The sequence below is a fragment of the Trachurus japonicus genome, chromosome 15, assembly GCF_045865225.1.
Source record: "Trachurus japonicus isolate A0001 chromosome 15, Traja_1.0".
Taxonomy (NCBI): domain Eukaryota; kingdom Metazoa; phylum Chordata; class Actinopteri; order Carangiformes; family Carangidae; genus Trachurus; species Trachurus japonicus.
In genome coordinates this window covers 10,814,238-10,833,709 of record NC_140921.1, presented here as the reverse complement: position 1 = coordinate 10,833,709, position 19,472 = coordinate 10,814,238, and the positions used below count along the sequence as shown (strand labels likewise).

Here is a 19,472-nt window from a genome sequence, read left to right as displayed (position 1 = left end):
ATTATCCAGCTACACAATGGAACAGAACAAATTTCATTTCATCCAAAGCCAACTTTTCCAAAAGGGTGCTAAACCATTTTAAGTGAATCTGTATGTGTTATTCAATGCATTAGGCCTATTTACTACACTGAAATGAGGAAACTTGCTCTTTTACTTACTTTTTTTTTTTTTTTTTTTTTTTTTACTCGCCTATGTGTTAATGTTTATCTGTAAAGGGTCCTCAATGATGCTATTAACGTGGGTGATCTATAAATGTCCTTAAATTATTGAAAATACCACAATTGCTCATTCACCAACAATGCAGAGTTGTCAGTTCTTGGCTGGGCGCTTTTGCAATACCCATATTCCGCCATCAGGAGGCGCGTCCATTGAACCAATGCGTGTCGTTACCATATACTGTAAACATAAGGTCGTTACTCTCTTTTGTGCTCTAGTAAAAACGTAAAAACTAAAGATGCAATCTAACAACCTCATGTGACCTCCCCGTGGCCCCAGTCTCTTAGCCCCTCCCACTTCTGTGTACTTTAAGGTATCTTGCTTTACAGTGGTCTCTTGTTGCTTTTCCCACTTCCTCACATCAGTCACAGTCGGTTTGTGTCCAACTCTCGACATGTTCTTTACGTTGTTGTCACCCACTACATGGACTTTGGTGGCTCTGTTGGTCACCCTGTTGTTACTGTGAGTAGACTCTACATCTTTTGTACCACGCAGTAGGCAGAGGTGGGTAGTAGGCTAACGCGCAACATTTACTCCGTTACATTTACTTGAGTAACTTTTTGGATAAATTGTACTTCTAAGAGTAGTTTCAATGCAGCATACTTGTTACTTTTACTTGAGTATATTTCTTCAGAAGAAGCGCTACTTTTACTCCGTTACATTGAGGTTTAACCTCTCTGACTGGGGGTCTTTGGTCAGACTCGTCGCTACGTCAAAATCACCATGGCAACGCAGGAGAATAGAAGCTGCCAACGGCCAAACTAGAGCACTGGAAGCCCTGACCAGATATATAAGCGAGTGAGCGCGAGAGAAACAGCAGATGCGCACCAGATGCAGGTTGACCGGGCAAAAACTCAAACGAGAGGAGGAAAAACACAGAATATAGCTACAATAAGAGACTTTGTCCCGTCGTCACGACGTGAGTGGATCTGATGGCTCAGGTTTAGTGATGAGGAAAACTGTCACTGTCAGCTGCTGCTCCAAACAGTCACTAACTTTAATTTGAAGGGACAGATTAGATGTTGATTTTGTTAACAGGGACTTTGTTGCACCCATATCACCGTGGTGCGTCTTTTTTAATACAGTCTATGGGTGCGTCTTGAAATCCCTCTTTGTCCAAAGCGGGAGATGACAGAAAGAGTCAGAGAAGTGAACTACTTAATTGAAGCTACATTGTTGCGAGTTGGCTCCGGCGTACAGGAAGCTCTGCGCCGTGCACACTGTTTCAGCTGCTTCTAGGATAATGTAGTTAACGTCCCCAGCGTAAATGACGCCTGTGAATAGATTTAATCCAAATCTGGGGTTACAACCATGGTTACAGCGTTTATACGGTAGTCCTTTAGAATTTATGCCCTGCACAACATGGCGGCCAGCAGACGCATGGTGGCGCTGTTCGGCAGTATGGAACGCGGCATCTACGTTTATATAGGCCTATCTATGGCCCTGACGACGTGTGTTCACCATGGATGTATTATATTAACGGTGTTCACACCAAAAGCTTCCAAAGAGGCAAAAAGTCACCCGAGGATGCGCTAGACCATAGAAGACATAATGCTTCAGACAAGACAGTTATAGTCGCTCTTCACGTGACTGAGGTCAAAAGTTGAATTGCGCTGGAGCTCATTACCATAAAGTTGACCAAGACTCAACTTCTTGTCTCGTGACGCTTTGGTCGCTGAGGTCGCCGAGCTCTCATTGAAAATGGATGATTTCTGGCGTTTTTGAAGCTTTGGAAGCTTTTGGTGTGAACGCACCAGAGAGGTTAGGACTTTGCTAATACTAAGAAATAAATAGAAATAATAAAAAACTAAATCTTAAAATGGTTTAGATCAATGATCCTCACAATATTTCTATGATTGTAGCCTAAATCTGATTTAAACGACTTAAACTGCAGCAGAAACATTATGTGAACTGTCATCTGTTCATCACCAAACAAAAAGAGATTCTCAAAAACGCACTGAAAAGTCACGCTGTTATTAATTTACAATATCACAAGTCTGAAAAGAAAAGAATCCATCCAGACTAAGACGTATCCTGGTTATGTTATGTTATGTCTTTCTCTGCCTTCACTGAGTGTGACAACTCCTTATTAAGATGTTGTAGCCTACTATTGATCCCTGTCCTTTCTCTTTTATCATCTAGCTATGGCATTTGGCCCTATCGTGTTTTCAGTAAGCTGGGAATACCTGGACCAAGACCACTGCCATTTATTGGAACACTGCATCACATGAGAAAGGTAAACACAAATCTGAAATGATGAGGTTGTTGTTGTTGTTCTTCCCATGAAACATAAAAGTTTAAGTTTGTCATTGTCATTGCAGTCACATACAATGAAATTGCGTTTGGCAGTCTCTCTCCTGTAGCAGAAATTTCAACAACCTGACTTTTCTCTTTATGAGTGTACCTGTTGGTGGAGGCTCTGTGCCCCTTTGACCTTTGACACTTGACATATTTATCTGAAATCCTTTGTAGGGATTTCTTCATTTTGAGCGAGAGTGCCAAGCCAAGTATGGAGATGTGTGGGGGTGAGTTGCTTTTTGGTCTTTCAAGGTTTACTCCTACAGGTATTGGAAGTACTGTGGAAGAAGTGCTCAGTGACGGTGCCAGTGCGTCCTCTCCAAAGAGCCAACATATAAACTTTAGGTTGATTAATGGGACAGGAGAGAAGATAAAAACAAAGTTATGCAACAAGAATTTGAAAATGTTATCTATTTGCTTTTAATGAATTTCGTATATCAAATAAATGTTGTGCAGTAAAAAGTTGATTGTTATTATTGGTAGTATTATTAGTATTGTTGGGATATTGTACAAGAACTAGAGCAAGCTTGTGCATCTCAGTATATGAATTAAAGAATAAAAATTATAACCAGTGTTTATTTTCCACCACAGCATGCTACAGATGTTTCCACTCTAATTTCTTCTCTCCTAGCTTTATTAGATATTCATTTAATTGATCAAATATTCATCATTTGGACATCTAAGCACATCTTTGTGCTATACTGTTGTTGTTTATGCACAGGCTGTATGAAGGAAGACGTCCAGCTCTAATGGTGTTAGACCCTGAGATCATCAAACATGTGATGGTGAAGGACTGCTACACTGCGTTCACCAACCGCAAGGTAAGAGACTCATTTCATTTAGTGTAGGCCTAATTATGCAGTTCTGAGAGTTGTAAACATGTTAACTAGGGCTAGGTTAAAAAAAAAAGTAAGAAAAGAAGAAAAAGAAAAAAAGTTTTCCGATTCATATTGATCTTTATTTGAAAGGTTCGATATCAGTTCATAAAATCCTTATCGATATGTTATCATATGCCATTTCCTGTTTCCTTTGTTAGTCTTGTGCGATCGACTGTTAAAGCAGTTGCACTGTTAAACTTATGGAGTGAAACTTTGTACAATTTGCAGCATTAGTTCTGTGAAAATCTTTTAAAACCAAGCAAAACTGGTATTAAAACTGAAATATCTCTGAACGAATCGAATCGGGACATTGTGAATCAAAATCAAATTGGTTCAGTAAATCAGTAGCAGTACCCAGCCCTAATGGTGAAACATCTGCAGGTGTTTACCCACTCTATTAGATCAGGTAGTATTTTATACATTTAAAGATATTTCAAACATATTTTGAAGATGCATCAGTAAAGAGAAGGTGGTTAAGCATGTTCATTCCAGTCAGGCAGCCTGGATATGAAATGTCCTTTTTTGTCACAGGAAGGTATTAATACTGGACCTATGAAAGATGCCATCACAGCAGTTAAAGATGAAAGGTGGAAAAGAATTCGGAGCACTTTGTCTCCGTGTTTCACCAGTGGACGGCTGAAGCAGGTTGGTGTCACATCTGAGCTCACAAATCTCATCTGTTTTCTGCTCCCAGTGTCCTAGTGCAGTCATACAGATGCATTAACCTCTGTCTGCCCACATATACTGTATGTAGTGTGTGTGTGTGTGTGTGTGTGTGTGTACAGGGTATCTATGTGTCAGTATTTAGATGCAGTGAGAGAAACTGCTCTGATTGGAATAAGAATTCATAAAATTAATAGTAGGGGGAAAGTAACCTTTAATACGGTACTCAGATTCAGTGCTGACTGCTACCTAAAACCTCTGCATTTATGACAGTTGGTTATAAGGGAGGTGTAGATTTTACCTACACCTAACCTGTTTACAATTTTTTTTTTTTAAAAACATTGTCTATAAGAGACATTTCATTTCTAAACCTCACAAATAGTTTTATTCAAATAATAATTTGATGCCCAAAATCTGGCATAAGTGTCATCAACTAACTTTTGTTTTGTGAAGGTGTTTCCCCTTGTTGCTCGCTACGCAGACCGACTTGTTGAGAAACTCGGACAACAGAATTTGGATGAGCCCATCGATGTCAAACAGTATGTTGTTAATTTGTTATATGTTAGCACATCATCACATTGTTGGTCATAAATAAATAAATGTACAAAGCAAAAACCTCTCTCTCTTTTTTTGCCATAGATTTATGGGTCCTTACAGTTTAGATGTTGTGACCAGTGCATCGTTCAGTGTTGAGGCCGACTCCATTAACAATCCAGATGACCCCGTTGTTATTAACCTCAAGAAGATTCTTAACTTAAAATTGTGGCCGTTATTTATGCAGCGTATGTTTTTCTTTCAAGGATTATTTGATCATATAAGCACTTTCATATCACTTGTATGTCAATTCTGGCTAACAAACCTTTGGTCTCCTTGCAGTCATATTTCCCTTTAGTGGCCGTCTGCTAGACTTCCTGAACATTGGCATCTTCGATAGTGCTGGTTTGGATTACTTCTACAAACTGATCAAGAAATTTAAAGACCAGCATCGTGCAGAGACCTCCGTAAGCATCTCATCTGAAGTGAAAAAGACAGAGTGAGAGGAAAAGTCAGAAATTGTTTGGGGAAATAACTTGTTATATTGTTATTATTATTGCAAATTAGATGACACCTTTTCAAGTCAGGAGGCAGTTAGCTTAACACTGAGGATAGCAAGCCTATCCTTTATGTATTGCCCCTGTGTAGGCTACATGGAGACATAAAATACTGAATATCAGTGTAACGGATGTGCACTCACTCCACCCATAAAAGACGTGCTAACCAACCCATCAAGTGGTTGTCAACCTCTTGGCAAAGCGGTTAGCATCGTCGCCTCTGGTGCGGGAGGTTGTGGGATCGAACCCCACCTAGGGCAGGCCGTGAGAAACATAACGCAGGGGCCAGATATGACATCGGCTACATCAGCACGGTTATTTCTGCAGACGCTGAGTCTTGTTTGTGTTGTTGCAGAGTCAGGCGGACTTCCTGAGCGTGTTGGTTGAGAACGAGATACCAGAAAGTGCCATAAAGAGTGAACATGAACAGCCGTCTAAAGGTGTGTCTTCTTCAGCACAGCCATAAATCAAAGTTACTCTTCCTATTGATTGACTGATGTTTGGTTCATTAAGTTATTACAACTCTATATTGTCATGCGCATGTCCTAAACCTTTTGCTTTATTCTGTTGTAGGTTTGACTGATCATGAGATCCTCTCCCAGGCCATCGCCTTCGTATTAGGGGGCTATGAGACCACCAGTGCCACTCTCAGTTACTTCTTTTACAATATGGCCCTCTACCCTGAGGCAATGCGCACATTACAGAAGGAAATCGATGCCAACCTACCGAAAGATGTACAGTAATATATTCCTCATTCATCATAGCTTTGTAATAAATTATCTGTGCATTGCACCTACATTGTGTGGTCAATATTTCCCTAACCTCCTTTACCATCTTTTCTAGGCTCCAGTTACGTACAAGGATCTCCTCGAGCTTCAGTACCTGGACCAGGTTATTTCTGAGTCAATGCGAATCATCCCCATTGGACCGCGGCTTGAGAGGATTTGCAAAAAAACTGTCCAGGTCCAGGGCATCACCATTCCTGAGGGAACAAAGGTTCAGATCCCCGTGCTCACACTACACAAGGACCTGCGCTTTTGGCGCTCACCGGAGCTTTTCAGACCAGAGAGGTAAATAAATACACTCTGTGTTAAGCTTTTGGAGAGGAGAGAGATCTGCAATATTCATTCTCTTCCTTTTTTCCAAATCCCACCTTGAAATACACCTTCAAATGTATCTATTCTGACATACTTCACCACCAGTGTTTAATCATATTTATGGTTATGCAATTATATTTACTCTAAGTTATGTTTTATTTTACTTGCATTTAGAGATGTTCCGATACCACTTTTTCCCTCCCAAAACTGATTCTTGTGCTGTGGGTATCAGCTGATACCGCGTGTTATGAAAAAAAGAAACCCATTTATATATAGTGTATGTATACAAAAAATGAAACTCTGAGAAGTAACACTACACTAAACTTTAACAACTCTACTTGTAGCTCATCAGATTTTTCAGGATGGTTAAAATGGTGAGTTTATGTCTTGTCTGTGTGTGTATGTGTAGGTTCAGTAAAGAGAGTGAGGAGGAGGTGAACCCATACGTGTACATGCCGTTTGGACTCGGCCCTCGTAACTGCGTTGGGATGCGTTACGCTCTCCTCACCATGAAAATGGTTATCGTCCGTATCCTGCAGAATTACACCGTGGAAACATGCAAAGACACTGTGGTAAGACAACAACGAAACCTATCAACATGCATTCAGACCGTCACACCCGGCCCTCTGCTGTCATGTCACTGACTTTATATTTCTATTTTTCTTCCCGTAGATTCCTTTTCAGTTTAGCTGGAAGTTCAAGCCACAGCACCCAATAAAACTCAAGTTTGTTCCCAGAGAGCAGTAGCTGCCTGAGAGAGAAGATCTCTGCTTCTGAAATCCTCTCAAATTCAAACGGTTAAAGGGATAGTTCAACATTTTGGCAAATTGGCCCATTGCCATAATCCCTATACTTTTAGGAGTAGGTTTGTTACCTTTATTTGTCAGTGCAAGCTATTTTTAGAAAGGCGGAGCCGAGCTGCTAAGACCTACGCTACGGAGGCTAATGGGATTTCTAGGTTTTCCCTCATCAAACTCAAAACGCTCTCATGGACAAGTTGTGACCTGCACGTTCACCACGCTATGAGATAATAACAGAACGTTACGAGACAGAGTTGCCAAAATGTTGAACTATCCCTTTAACTAACTTCAGCGTTTGTACTGCTGAAAATTTGTAGCACAATCAACACACAATTAACAATTAATTTAATGAGTTAAATGCACTTTGTTCACTTTTATATGAATCCATGTGTTTTATGAAATGTTTAGTTTGATGTTTTATGATTTTATCTTATCTTTGCACAGTATGTCAATTTCTACGCTGGTGTCTCACCTCCACTCTGTTTTGTTGTCTTGCATCCTCCTGACAAACAGCACTGAAGTCTCCTGTCAGTGTCATGCGGACGTTAACTTTGTGTTACTGTATGAAACTTTATGTTGTGAGTCTCGGCTTCAGAAAGATCACAGCTCACAAAATCTTAACAATGTGCCTTTTTAAGACCTGGAAGTTGATTTAAGTCGTATCACTGATGGTGTTTGTCTCCACCCTGTGGCTGACAACCAGACTTGCACTTTTTAAAAGAAGTTTTAGTTCATCTTTTTTACAACTATCTTCCTTTGACTAAGAAAATGGAAGATCACTTTAATTGAGCTATAATATTCTTAATCATTCGTACTCAAATATATTTTTATATCATCTGGACCCCAGGAAGAGTAGTCATTGCTATTATAATGAAGTAATGGCTAATGGGGATCCTAATAAATAAACAAATAAACAAGAATATTATATTGTGTCTCGGCTCCAGTTAAGCTGCATGTTTTTGTAATAATGGACAGAAACCAGACCAGTAGGATGTGGAAGATATAAAATGCCTGAATAACATCATATTAAATAAAGAAATAAAGTAAAAACAATGAACATTTGCTCTTCTGGTCAGTTTGTGAGGAACACCAACACGTTGTAATTAAATATGCTCAATAACGTTAATTATCTAGGTGCACTGGTTACTGTACACAAAGTCAAAAGGGTAACAAAAAACTTATGCAACTGCGAAAATCATGTGACTACATGTAGGAGGCTGAAGTTGCTAGTAATGATGAACTCAGATATTTACAGATACAGATACAGTATTATCACTCAACTCTGCAGTTCCCCTCGGTTCCATAGGGCTTTATTGTCCAGCTACACAATGGAACAGAAGCCGGTGCATATTCTCATTTGCCCAGGTCATATTATTTTAAAGTCCAGTTGCTTTCGATTTAACCTCCTTTGAAAAAAAAAATGGAACAGAACAAATTGCACTGTGTTCTCAGGAAGTCTGCGTTTGCAGCGAGCTATATACTCTTCTGGTCCCCCCCCCTGGATAATTGGTGCGCCCTTTCGCCTGATTGGTTCAAATGTACACATTCCCTTACATAGAGTTTATTTGTCCTGTCTGCACCGGTCTTAAGATGTGGTCATTGTGCCCTTTAGACACTTCCCTTATCTACCATACCCCTGCGTGCAGACTTCCCAGAAAACAACATTTCCTTTATTCAGCTATTTCATTTCCTTTATTCAACTGTTCCAGTTCCATATATGGCAATAGTATAGCAAGCAAAGTTCACTCTATTCAAATAAGTCATAAGCAGTCATTTTCCACATAGTGCATCATAGCGCAATATATGTCAAGTTATAGTAACACAAATATGTGCTTGCCTCGGTTTTTCACTACGTTCTCAATTCAGTGTAGTGAATAGTGCGTTGAATAACACAGCCTACAGATTAAATCATTTATTTTGATAGACAAACCACTTTGCAAAACCTTGCTGATAAAACTCACTAAAACGATTAAAATCAAACAATTCAAATGTGCGTAGTTTCCTTTATTTAGATGAAATCAAGCGCAGTATCATAGTTCCACCTTCGCTGGATGCATGCGTGCTCCCGCGGCCAGGGGGAACACTTCCTCCCGGGGATGAGCACCTTGGCACGACACAGATCCCTATGCATTTATTACGCATGTGGAGCTTGGAGCATGTGAATCACCTGTTGCAATGAACCCGTAATTAGGACTCTTGGTTTTTCTTTTAGAACAGCTTTCTTCTTGCTGGCAGTCGTCGGGTCTTCTGTCGTCTCATTATTGAGTTTTTCCCGGCAATTTTCACTCTTAACGTTTGTGGACCTGCCTGTGTATTGCACAGCGCTGGGAAGATGCACAAACAGAAGTGGCAAAATTTCCAAAAAATCATTCTCTTTCTGCGGCCCGGTACCAAATGATCCACGGCCCTGTACCGGTCCGCGGACCGGGGTTTGGGAATGGGAACCACTGCAGAAGAACATGACAGCGGCAGCCTAGTTTGGAAATATTGGGAGCTAAAATGAACCACGTGACAAGGCTGTCGTAACTTGACTATCTCTATGGCTCTGACAAAAACTAAAGATGCAATCTAACAACGTTATGTAACCTCCCCGTGACCCCAGTCTCTTGGCCCGGCCTCCCACTTCTAAAGGTTGCTGTTCCAGCCCACTTCCTCATATCATTCGCAGTCGGTTTGTGTCCAACTCTCTCCCTCGGAAATCTCGACATGTTCTTTACGTTGTTGTCACCCACTACATGGACTTTGCTGGCTCTGTTTGTCACCCTGTTGTTACTGTGAGTAGACTCTACATCTTTTGTTTTGTACTAGGCATAGACTGTAAAAGGTACGCAGCAGGATTTAATCGCGGTAACTTCCGGTTAACTCTCTGGGGGGTCGTCGCTATGTCAAATTCATCATCGTCCAACTGACCAAAGTGCGTTCACACCAAAAACTTCCAAAGAGGCAAAGTCGCCCGAGGATGCGCTTCAGACAAGAGTCGAGACAGCCTCATTTTGCCCCTTTGGTCGCTCTTCACGTCAAAACTTGGATCGCTCGGTCATTTAGGAGCAACAGGAGGACGGAAGGCAGCAAGGACAGCTCCCAAGGGACAGCTCTATTCTGGCTGGTTGCCGCCGAACCGCGTCATAGCTAATTACCATAAAGTAAACTGCAGCAGAAACAGCCTGACGTGAACTTTTCACAGCAGTCCTTTGTGAAACCAAACAAACAAACAAACAAACAAAAAGAAAAACGCACTGAAAAGTCATGCTGTTATTAATTTACAATATGTCACAAGTCTGAAAAGAAAAGAAATCCATCCAGATGATTTATCCTGGTTATGTTGAACCTGCTCTGGCCCTTTCTGCCTTCATTGAGTATGACAACTCCTTATTAAGATGTTGTACTATTGATCCCTGTCCCTTCTCTTTTATCATCTAGCTATGGCATTTGGCCCTATCGTGTTTTAAGTAAGCTGGGAATACCTGGACCAAGACCACTGCCATTTATTGGAACACTGCATTACATGAGCAAGGTATGAACACAAATCTGAAGGATTGTTTTGTAAGGAGTTGAGATACATAAATTTTAAGTTTATTGTCATTGCAGTCATATACAACAAAATTTTGTTTGGCAGTCTCTCTCCTGTAGCAGAAGTTTCAACGACCTGCCTGGCGCTGACTTATCTCTTCATATTTTTTTCATGAGTGTACCTGTTGGAGGCTGTGCCCCTTTGACCTTTTAACACTTGACACATTTATCTGAAATCCCTTGTAGGAGGTTTTTGCTTTTGAACGAGAGTGCCAAGCCAAGTATGGAGATGTGTTCGGGTGAGTTGCTTTTTGGTCTTTCAAGGTTTACTCCTACAGGTATTTATGGTGGAGGAAGTGTGTCCTCTCCAAAGGACCAATATCAACCTTAGTTCGATTATGGAACAGGAGAGAAGATAAAACAAAGTTATGCAACAAGATTTTGAAAATGTTTTCTATTTGCTTGAATGAATTTTGCATATCAAATAAATGTTGTGCAGTAAAAAGCTTATTATTATTATTATTATTGGGATATTGTACAAGAATTAGAGCAAGCTTGTGCATCTCAGTATATGAATGAAAGAATAAAAATTATAACCAGTGTTTATTTTCCACAGCATGCTACAGATGTTTCCACTCTAATTTCTTCTCTCCTAGCTTTATTAGATATTCATTTAATTGACGACATATTCATCATTTGGACATCTCAGCACATCTTTTTGCTTTTTGCTATACTGTTGTTGTTTATGCACAGGCTGTACGAAGGAAGACGTCCAGCTGTAATGGTGTTAGACCCTGAGATCCTCAAACATGTGTTGGTGAAGGACTGCTACACTGCGTTCACTAACCGCAGGGTAAGAGACTCATTTCATTTAGTGTAATTACGCAGTTCTGAAAGTTGTAAACATGTTAACTAGGACTAGGTTAAAAAAAAAATCAGTTTTCGATTCATATCGATCTTCGTTTGAAAGGTTCGATATCAGTTCATAAAATCCTTATCGATCTTTTATCGTATGCCATTTCCTGTTTCCTTTGTTAGTCTTGTGCGATCGACTGTTAAAGCAGTTGCACTATTAAACTTATGGAGTGGGTCATGTTAAATAATAACTGCTTTGTGGTCAATTTTTAATGTAAACATTATTATTTTTAATAATGCACCAGGTTAGAGAGTTCCATCTTTTTACAATTTGCAGCATTAGTTCTGTGAAAATCTTTTAAAACCAAGCAAAACTGGTATTAAAACCGAAATATCTCTGAATGAATCAATATCGAATCGAATCGGGACATTGTTAATCAGAATCAAATTGATTCAGTAAATCAGTAGCAGTACCCAGCCCTAATGGTGAAACATCTGCAGGTGTTTACCCACTCTATTAGAGCAGGTAGTATTTTATACATTTAAAGATATTTTAAACGTATTTTGAAGATGCATCAGTAAAGAGAAGGTGGTTAAGCATGTTCATTCCAGTCAGGCAGCCTGGATATGAAATGTCCTTTTTTATCACAGGATGGTTTTAGTGCTGGACCTATGGCAGATGCCATCACAACAGTTAAAGATGAAAGGTGGAAAAGAATTCGGAGCACTTTGTCTCCGTGTTTCACCAGTGGACGGCTGAAGCAGGTTGGTGTCACATCTGAGCTCACAAAGCTCATCTGCTTTCTGCTCCCAGTGTCCTAGTGCAGTCATACAGATGCATTAACCTCTGTCTGCCCACATATACTGTATGTAGTGTGTGTGTGTGTACAGGTTATCTATGTGTCAGTATTTAGATGCGGTGAGAGAAACTGCTCTGATTGGAATAAAAATTCATAACATTAATAGTAGGGGAAAGTAACCTTTAATACAGTACTCAGATCCAGTGCTGACTGCTACCTAAAACCTCTACATTTATGACAGCTGGTTATAAAGCAGGTGGAGATTTTACCTACACCTAACCTGTTTACAATTTAAAATAAAAACAGTGTCATATAACCCCAGTCTGTCTATAAGAGACATTTCATTTCTCACAAATAGTTTTTTTTTATTCAAATAATAATTTGATGCCCAAAATGTGGCATAAGTGTCATCAACTAACTCTTGTTTTGTGAAGGTGTTTCCCCTTGTTGCTCGCTACGCAGACCGACTTGTTGAGAAACTCGGACAACAGAATTTGGATGAGCCCATCGATGTCAAACAGTATGTTGTTAATTTGTTATATGTTAGCACATCATCACATTGTTGGTCATAAATAAATAAATGTACAAAGCAAAAACCTCTCTCTCTTTTTTTGCCATAGATTTATGAGTCCTTACAGTTTAGATGTTGTGACCAGTGCATCGTTCAGTGTTGACGCCGACTCCATTAACAATCCAGATGACCCCTTTGTTGTTCACCTCAAGAAGATTATTAACTTCAGATTCTGGCCGTTATTTCTACAGTGTATGTTTTTCTTTCAAGGATTATTTGATCATATAAGCACTTTCATTTGACTTATATGTCAATTCTGGCTAACAAACCTTTGGTCTCCTTGCAGTCATATTTCCCTTTAGTGGCCGTCTGCTAGACTTCCTGAACATTGGCGTCTTCGATAGTGCCAGTTTGGATTACTTCTACAAACTGATCAAGAAATTTAAAGACCAGCATCGTGCAGAGACCTCTGTAAGCATCTCATCTGAAGTGAAAAAGACAGAGTGAGAGGAAAAGTCAGAGACTGTTTTCAATTTGGGAAATACCTTGTTAAATTAGATGAGAAGACTGACACCTTGTCAAGTCAGGAGGCAGTTAGCTTAACACTGAGGATAGCAAGCCTATCCTTTATGTATAGCTACATGGAGACATAAAATACTGAGTATCAGCACGGTTAGTCTGAGTCTTGTTTGTGTTGTTGCAGAGTCAGGCGGACTTCCTGAGCGTGTTTGTTGAGAACGAGATACCAGAAAGTGCCATAAAGAGTGAACATGAACAGCCGACTAAAGGTGTGTCTTCTTCACCACAGCCATAAATCAAAGTTACTCTTCCTATTGATTGACTGATGTTTGGTTCATTAAAGCGTTGTGTTCATATAGCCTATATCTGGCTCCTCTAATATGCCATTTTACATTCAGTTTTACAATTCCTCTATATTGTCATGCACATGACCTTTTGCTTTATTCTGTTGTAGGTTTGACTGATCATGAGATCCTCTCCCAGGCCTTCGTCTTTGTCCTTGGGGGCTATGACACCACCAGTGCCACTCTCAGTTACTTCTTTTACAATATGGCCCTCTACCCTGAGGCAATGCACACATTACAGAAGGAAATCGATGCCAACCTACCGAAAGATGTATAGTAATATATTCATCATTCATCATATGGCTTTGTAAGAAATTATCTGAACACCTACATTGTGTGGTCAGTATTTCCCTAACCTCCTTTACCATCTTTTCTAGGCTCCAGTTACGTACAAGGATCTCCTCGAGCTTCAGTACCTGGACCAAGTTATTTCTGAGTCAATGCGAATCTTGCCTACTGCACCGCGGCTTGAGAGGGTGTGCAAAAAAACTGTCCAGGTCCAGGGCATCACCATTCCTGAGGGAGCGATGGTTCAGATCCCCGTGCTCGCACTACACAAGGACCCGCGCTTCTGGCGCTCACCGGAGCTTTTCAGACCAGAGAGGTAAATAAATACACTCTGTGTTAAGCTTTTGGAGAGGAGAGAGATCTGCAATATTCATTCTCTTCCTTTTTTCCAAATCCCACCTTGAAATACACCTTCACATTTATCTATTCAGACAAACTTCATCACCAGCATAGTCATACTTGTGGTTATGTAATTATATTTACTTACATATACAGGTAATACTCAGAAAATTAGAATATCGTGAAAAAGTTCATTCACTTCCCCATGATTGCGAACTGTACTGAACCAGACAGAGAGCTTTTAATGGCTCAGGAACCCTTTGCAGGTGTTTTGGATTAATTGGCTGACGAGGCTGTGACAATTTGAGCTACAACATTGAACTTTTTCACGATATTCTAATTCTGATTTTGGGGTTTTCATAAGCTGTAAGCCATAATAATCAAAATTCTAACAAATAAAAGCTTGAAATATCTTGCAATGCCTGTTATGAGTCTAAATAATATATTCATTTCACCTTTTAAGTTGAATTACTTAAATGAATGAACTTTTTCACGATATTCTAATTTTCTGAGTATTACCTGTATATACATACATATATTACTTTACTTATTTTTTATATTAGGCTACTTGCATTTAGAGATGTTCTGATACCAGTGTGTTATAGATGTGTGTTATATACTGTGTGTATTGTACAGTATATGTATACATGTAGTATATATATACTACTATGCCTGTATGGATGTGATATGATTATTAATGTTATAAGGCCAGGTTCAGTTTAAACCCTTTGTAAAACATGAATTAATCTAGTCTAGTTTGACAGTCTGCCAAAAAATCTAATAAAATCTAGGAATAAATAACACTTCTTTTAAAAACTGCTTAAGTGTAGCCACTTTTTTTAGTTTTCACACAGGTACTGGTGGTATACAGTGATGTGTTGTTTCATTTTTCAGCTCGTATTTATAGTTTATCTGTTGTCTATGTGTGTTTGTGTATGTGTGTGTGTGTAGGTTCAGTAAAGAGAGTGAGGAGGAGGTGAACCCATACGTGTACATGCCGTTTGGACTCGGGCCTCGTAACTGCGTTGGGATGCGTTACGCTCTCCTCACCCTGAAAATGGTTATCGTCCGTATCCTGCAGAATTACACCGTGGAAACATGCAAAGACACTGTGGTAAGAGAACAACGAAACCTATCAACATGCATTCAGACCGTCACACCCGGCCCTCTGCTGTCATGTCCCTGATTTTGTTTCTGCTCATTTTTTTCCCCCCGTAGATTCCTTTGCAGTTTAGCTGGAAGCTCCAGCCACAGCAGCCAATAAAACTCAAGTTTGTTCCCAGAGAGCAGTAGCTGTCTGAGAGAGAAGATCAGTGCTGCTGAAAATTCGTAACACAATCAACACACGATTACCAATTAATTTGATGACTTAAATGCATTTTATTCACTTGTTCACTTTAATATGAATCCATGTGTTTTATGAAATGTTTAGTTTGATGTTTTATGATTTTGTCTTATCTTTGCACAGTATGTCAATCTCTACACTGGTGTCAGTGACTCACCTCCACTCTATTTTGTTCCTGACAAACGGCACTTAAGTCTTCTGTCAGTGTCACGCAGTCGTTAACTTTGTGCTACTGTGTAAAACTTTATGATGTGAGCCTCGGCTTCAGAGAGATCACCGCTCACAAAATCTTAACAATGTGCCTGGAAGTTGATTTAAGAAGCTGACAGTTCATGCAGGTCTGTCGTTGTATCACTGATGGTGTTTGTCTCCAACCTGTGGCTGACAACCAGAGTTGCACTTTTTAAAAGAAGTTTTAGTTGTTCTTTTTACAGCTATCTTCCTTTGACTAAGAAAATTGATGATCGCTTGAATTGAGCTATAATATTCTTAATCACTCATACTCAATTAACTATTATATCGCGTCACGGCTCCAGTTAAGCTGCATGTTTTTGTAATAATGGACAGAAATCAGACCAAAAGGACGTGGAAGATTTAAAAATATCTGACTAACATCATATTAAATAAAGAAATAAAGTGAAAACAATACACATGTGCTTCTGGTCAGTTTGTGAGGAACACCTACACACTGTAATGCAAAAAGCTGTGAAGATTTTACATAAATTAAATTAGTTGTTTAAGTAGTAGATCAGGTAGGAAAAGTGATTTTTCATGCAGATGTGACAAAATTTCCAGCTTCTCTCAAATATGATTTTCTGCTCTTTTTTTTTTTTTTACAAATTTACAATAAAATATTTTAGTTCATCATATCAAATAGTGTTGGATTATGATATTACAGGTAGGTCTATTTACAGTGTATTTATATTATGGCCTTTATATACTTAAAGCAGATATCAGTGGAATGTTTTTGTTAATATAAGTCCTAAATAGTCCTATTTTCCGTCAGCAATCACTTACATGAAGTATTTCAGCCTAAACACGAGTCTCTCCGTCACTCTGCTCTGCTGTAACCCGAGGAGAAAATTTTCCTTGTGGGATACAAGTGTTATCCAATGAGGGGAGAGAACGGCATGAAGGGCTGTGTGTGCAGCCAAGGGATGCGCGTGAATGTGGTGACGTAGCACGAGGACCAATTGATGCCTGACAAGGGCGGGGGCTGCTAACTCATGGTGCGTTCAAGGAAACTCGTACTTTGTGTTTTTCCTTCCTGTGAAGTCATACCAGTTCGATCTGGTACGAGTTCACGGGTCGGAAGTTACGAGTGGCCGTTATAGGGAACTTTCACAGACAACAGGACGGTAAAAACACGAGCTACGGGTTACCTGGAACGCTACCAAGTCGTAGTTGTGACTTGAAGCTGTAACTTACGGTTTCAAAAGCCTGCCTTGAACACAGCATTAGCCGAAACGGCCGTGCCGCTGTTATCTGCTTTAAATGAAGGATCTACATACCTCATACACTTAATATCATATCATTATTGAAAATAAATAGAAATAAAAGACAGACTGTTGATTTAACATCGAACACTCTGGGATCCCAGTTTAAAGTAGACCAAACAAAATAACTTGCAAACTTGTAAACTAACTTGTCCAAAAACAGCGATGACACAGAATCAGAGTCACAGATTGTTTTTACGCCTCTTTAATAACTTTCCAACAGGGTACAAATCTGGTCGGCTCAACTAAGAGTCTCTGTGAAAATTTCAACAGCTGAAGTCAGTTTTATTTACTGGGGTTTGAAGGTTGAGGATGAGGTTTCCCCCAATTCACATTCACAGCTCACAGGTGTGGTGATAACATCCCACAAAGACAGGACATTTATACAGCTACAGTTACTCAGAGAATGAGGATTTCAATCCAAAATGAGACATTCATAGAAATAAAATATACACGGTGTGATAACTAAATGACTGTTAAGGGGGAAAAAAGTTGTGTTGAAGTGATCTTTGGCCTCAGTGATGATGATTAAATGTTATGATCTGAACTTTTTAACAGTTGGTTAATCCAGTATCATCTGTTGGGTAGCTAGTGTTTGATGGGCAGATGGTGAATAAACTATCGGAGGCTATGAAGGTTTAAGGGGAAACCTCAGCGTCTGTGTGTTGAAGCACAGACTTGTAACAGTACAGACAACAGCCGGCAGAAGGCTGACAGCAGTAAAAGTGTGTGTGTGTGTGTGTGTGTCAATCTGTGTCAGTGCATTAAAAATAAAGTTCGACATTTTCTTATTCAACTTTACAAAAAAAGAACATGTAAATTAAGCAGACACACACTTGACTCGACTCCTTTCGCTCCAAAGTTTGATAAATTTGCTGGTTTTGTGAGAAACGTTGTTGTTGTTTTCACGGTCAGTGGATCCTGCTGCTTTAACACTGCTTCTGTTTGGTTTATTGATCAGAAAACAAAGTCCTGAAAAATAAAAATAAAAAGTCTGCAAAACAATGTCACTGGAAAAATAGATGCAGCAAACATCTTTGAAAAAATATGTTGAAAACGTTCACTACATTGGTGAAGATGGATCCCTTTTGCAGATTATCTTGTGTGTGACATGTGGCCCAGTTGGCAGCTTGTCGATACTAACTATATATATTTATATATATATATAATAATAATAATAATAATACAAGTGTGCACACACACTCTCACATTCATGCACAGACAGGAAAACAAAGAGCAGCACAGGCACACGTACAAACACCCAGGTTGTAAACAAAAGCTCTTTTTTTTTCTTTATCAAAGAGAGAAGTATAAAAACTGCACCGCCGCAGTGCCATCTTCAAAAGCTCTCTGGAGTGACTACTGCATTAGAAAAAAGCGACGACAACGCAAACATAAAATGTGGAATAAAAAAAGTCTCAAGGATTATATTACAAAGCCTTTTGGAGTCCTGAGTTTATCAAACATAAACGAAACAGACAAAAAGGCCAAGAGTCCGTATGTCATATAGAAATACAATAGAGAATTAAAAAAAAAAAAAAAAGACACAAACATGTTTTCCTGCTTGTGGTCCAGTCCTCAAGACGACGTCAGTCCAGGCTAAACACGTCAAATCAAATCAGAGAAAGGTGTTTTCAAACACATCCATGGCTGTTGTTTGGGACAACGCACATTACGCAGCACACGTGGTGTCGTTTACAGCATGTGTAGAGTTTTCTTCATCTGGAGAAGCAGCATCTTCTTGTAAAATCTTACGAATATTTTTAAGCTGATTAAAATAATTGTGATTTCAATCAAAACCTTTTGAGATTAAAAACTCCAAATGTGCTCATGACGTTAACACCATTGTATGTGACATCGTGTCATCGTCCCCTGACCGCCGTGTGTCTGATCACAGGTCAGTTAACGTTTCAGACGCAAAACCTCCCTCGTTTTTTTCCTTCCGTCACTTGTTCTTCAGACATTTTTTGTTTCGTAAAGACTAAAAACAAAAAGATGCAAACACGCTGAGAACTGGGAGCAGTCCAGTACAGCCACCACAGTCGTTTGGTGGCCAGACCGGGACACTTGTAGGTGAAGTACCTTGCTCAAAGGCACCTTGGCAGTTGCTACTAAGAAAGATTTTCGCTATATTTTGAACCTTCCTGGTAACAAAAGTCTCCTCTGACCTGTAAGTCACTGCCTGCCCTGCAACCCAATTCTTTAATATTTAGAAAAACCAGCACGATTACATTATTGATGAGGAAACAGCCGCTGCTATTTCATAATTATTACTTTTACAGGCTGATACACGTTTAAAATCTGCTTGAGTTTTATCAAATCAGGTTCTTCCACAATTGGACAGGAAGGGTTTTCAAGAGCTGCTACAGATACGAAGAAGAAGAGGAGGAAGAAGAAAGAAGAAGAAAAGGAGAGAAGGACT

General features: G+C 39.5%; 2 protein-coding genes and 1 long non-coding RNA gene across 3 annotated transcripts; 2 read left to right on the top strand and 1 right to left on the bottom strand.

Moving 5' to 3' along the window:
• Window positions 1-573: 573 nt before the first annotated feature.
• LOC146973231 (cytochrome P450 3A56-like) lies at window positions 574-7,062 on the top strand. Its single transcript, XM_085799517.1, has 13 exons — window positions 574-678; window positions 2,359-2,452; window positions 2,689-2,741; window positions 3,236-3,335; window positions 3,924-4,037; window positions 4,509-4,594; window positions 4,695-4,837; window positions 4,932-5,056; window positions 5,502-5,586; window positions 5,720-5,880; window positions 5,990-6,216; window positions 6,653-6,815; window positions 6,916-7,062. The coding sequence occupies exons 1-13, from the start codon at window positions 611-613 to the stop codon at window positions 6,988-6,990; spliced, it is 1,494 nt and encodes a 497-aa protein (XP_085655643.1). The 5' UTR covers window positions 574-610; the 3' UTR covers window positions 6,991-7,062.
• A 481-nt stretch (window positions 7,063-7,543) lies between these two features.
• LOC146973229 (uncharacterized) lies at window positions 7,544-15,972 on the bottom strand. The gene is made up of 2 exons (XR_015037731.1): window positions 15,857-15,972; window positions 7,544-7,672 (listed from the first exon to the last, which is right to left on the bottom strand). It is a non-coding gene; the product is annotated as an uncharacterized LOC146973229 (long non-coding RNA).
• LOC146973230 (cytochrome P450 3A56-like) lies at window positions 9,681-15,752 on the top strand. The gene is made up of 13 exons (XM_085799516.1): window positions 9,681-9,817; window positions 10,464-10,557; window positions 10,800-10,852; window positions 11,307-11,406; window positions 12,060-12,173; window positions 12,643-12,728; window positions 12,829-12,971; window positions 13,066-13,190; window positions 13,423-13,507; window positions 13,693-13,853; window positions 13,960-14,186; window positions 15,161-15,323; window positions 15,428-15,752. The coding sequence occupies exons 1-13, from the start codon at window positions 9,750-9,752 to the stop codon at window positions 15,500-15,502; spliced, it is 1,494 nt and encodes a 497-aa protein (XP_085655642.1). The 5' UTR covers window positions 9,681-9,749; the 3' UTR covers window positions 15,503-15,752.
• Window positions 15,973-19,472: the final 3,500 nt, after the last annotated feature.

Coding starts and splice junctions, on each gene's coding strand:
- LOC146973231 (XM_085799517.1), top strand. CDS start 611: ATGTTCTTTACGTTGTTGTCACCCACTACATGGACTTTGGTGGCTCTG. Junction 5,881..5,989: donor ATGCCAACCTACCGAAAGAT/GTACAGTAATAT, acceptor CATCTTTTCTAG/GCTCCAGTTACGTACAAGGA. Junction 6,217..6,652: donor GAGCTTTTCAGACCAGAGAG/GTAAATAAATAC, acceptor GTGTATGTGTAG/GTTCAGTAAAGAGAGTGAGG.
- LOC146973230 (XM_085799516.1), top strand. CDS start 9,750: ATGTTCTTTACGTTGTTGTCACCCACTACATGGACTTTGCTGGCTCTG. Junction 9,818..10,463: donor TTTGTCACCCTGTTGTTACT/GTGAGTAGACTC, acceptor TTTATCATCTAG/CTATGGCATTTGGCCCTATC. Junction 13,191..13,422: donor AGCATCGTGCAGAGACCTCT/GTAAGCATCTCA, acceptor GTGTTGTTGCAG/AGTCAGGCGGACTTCCTGAG.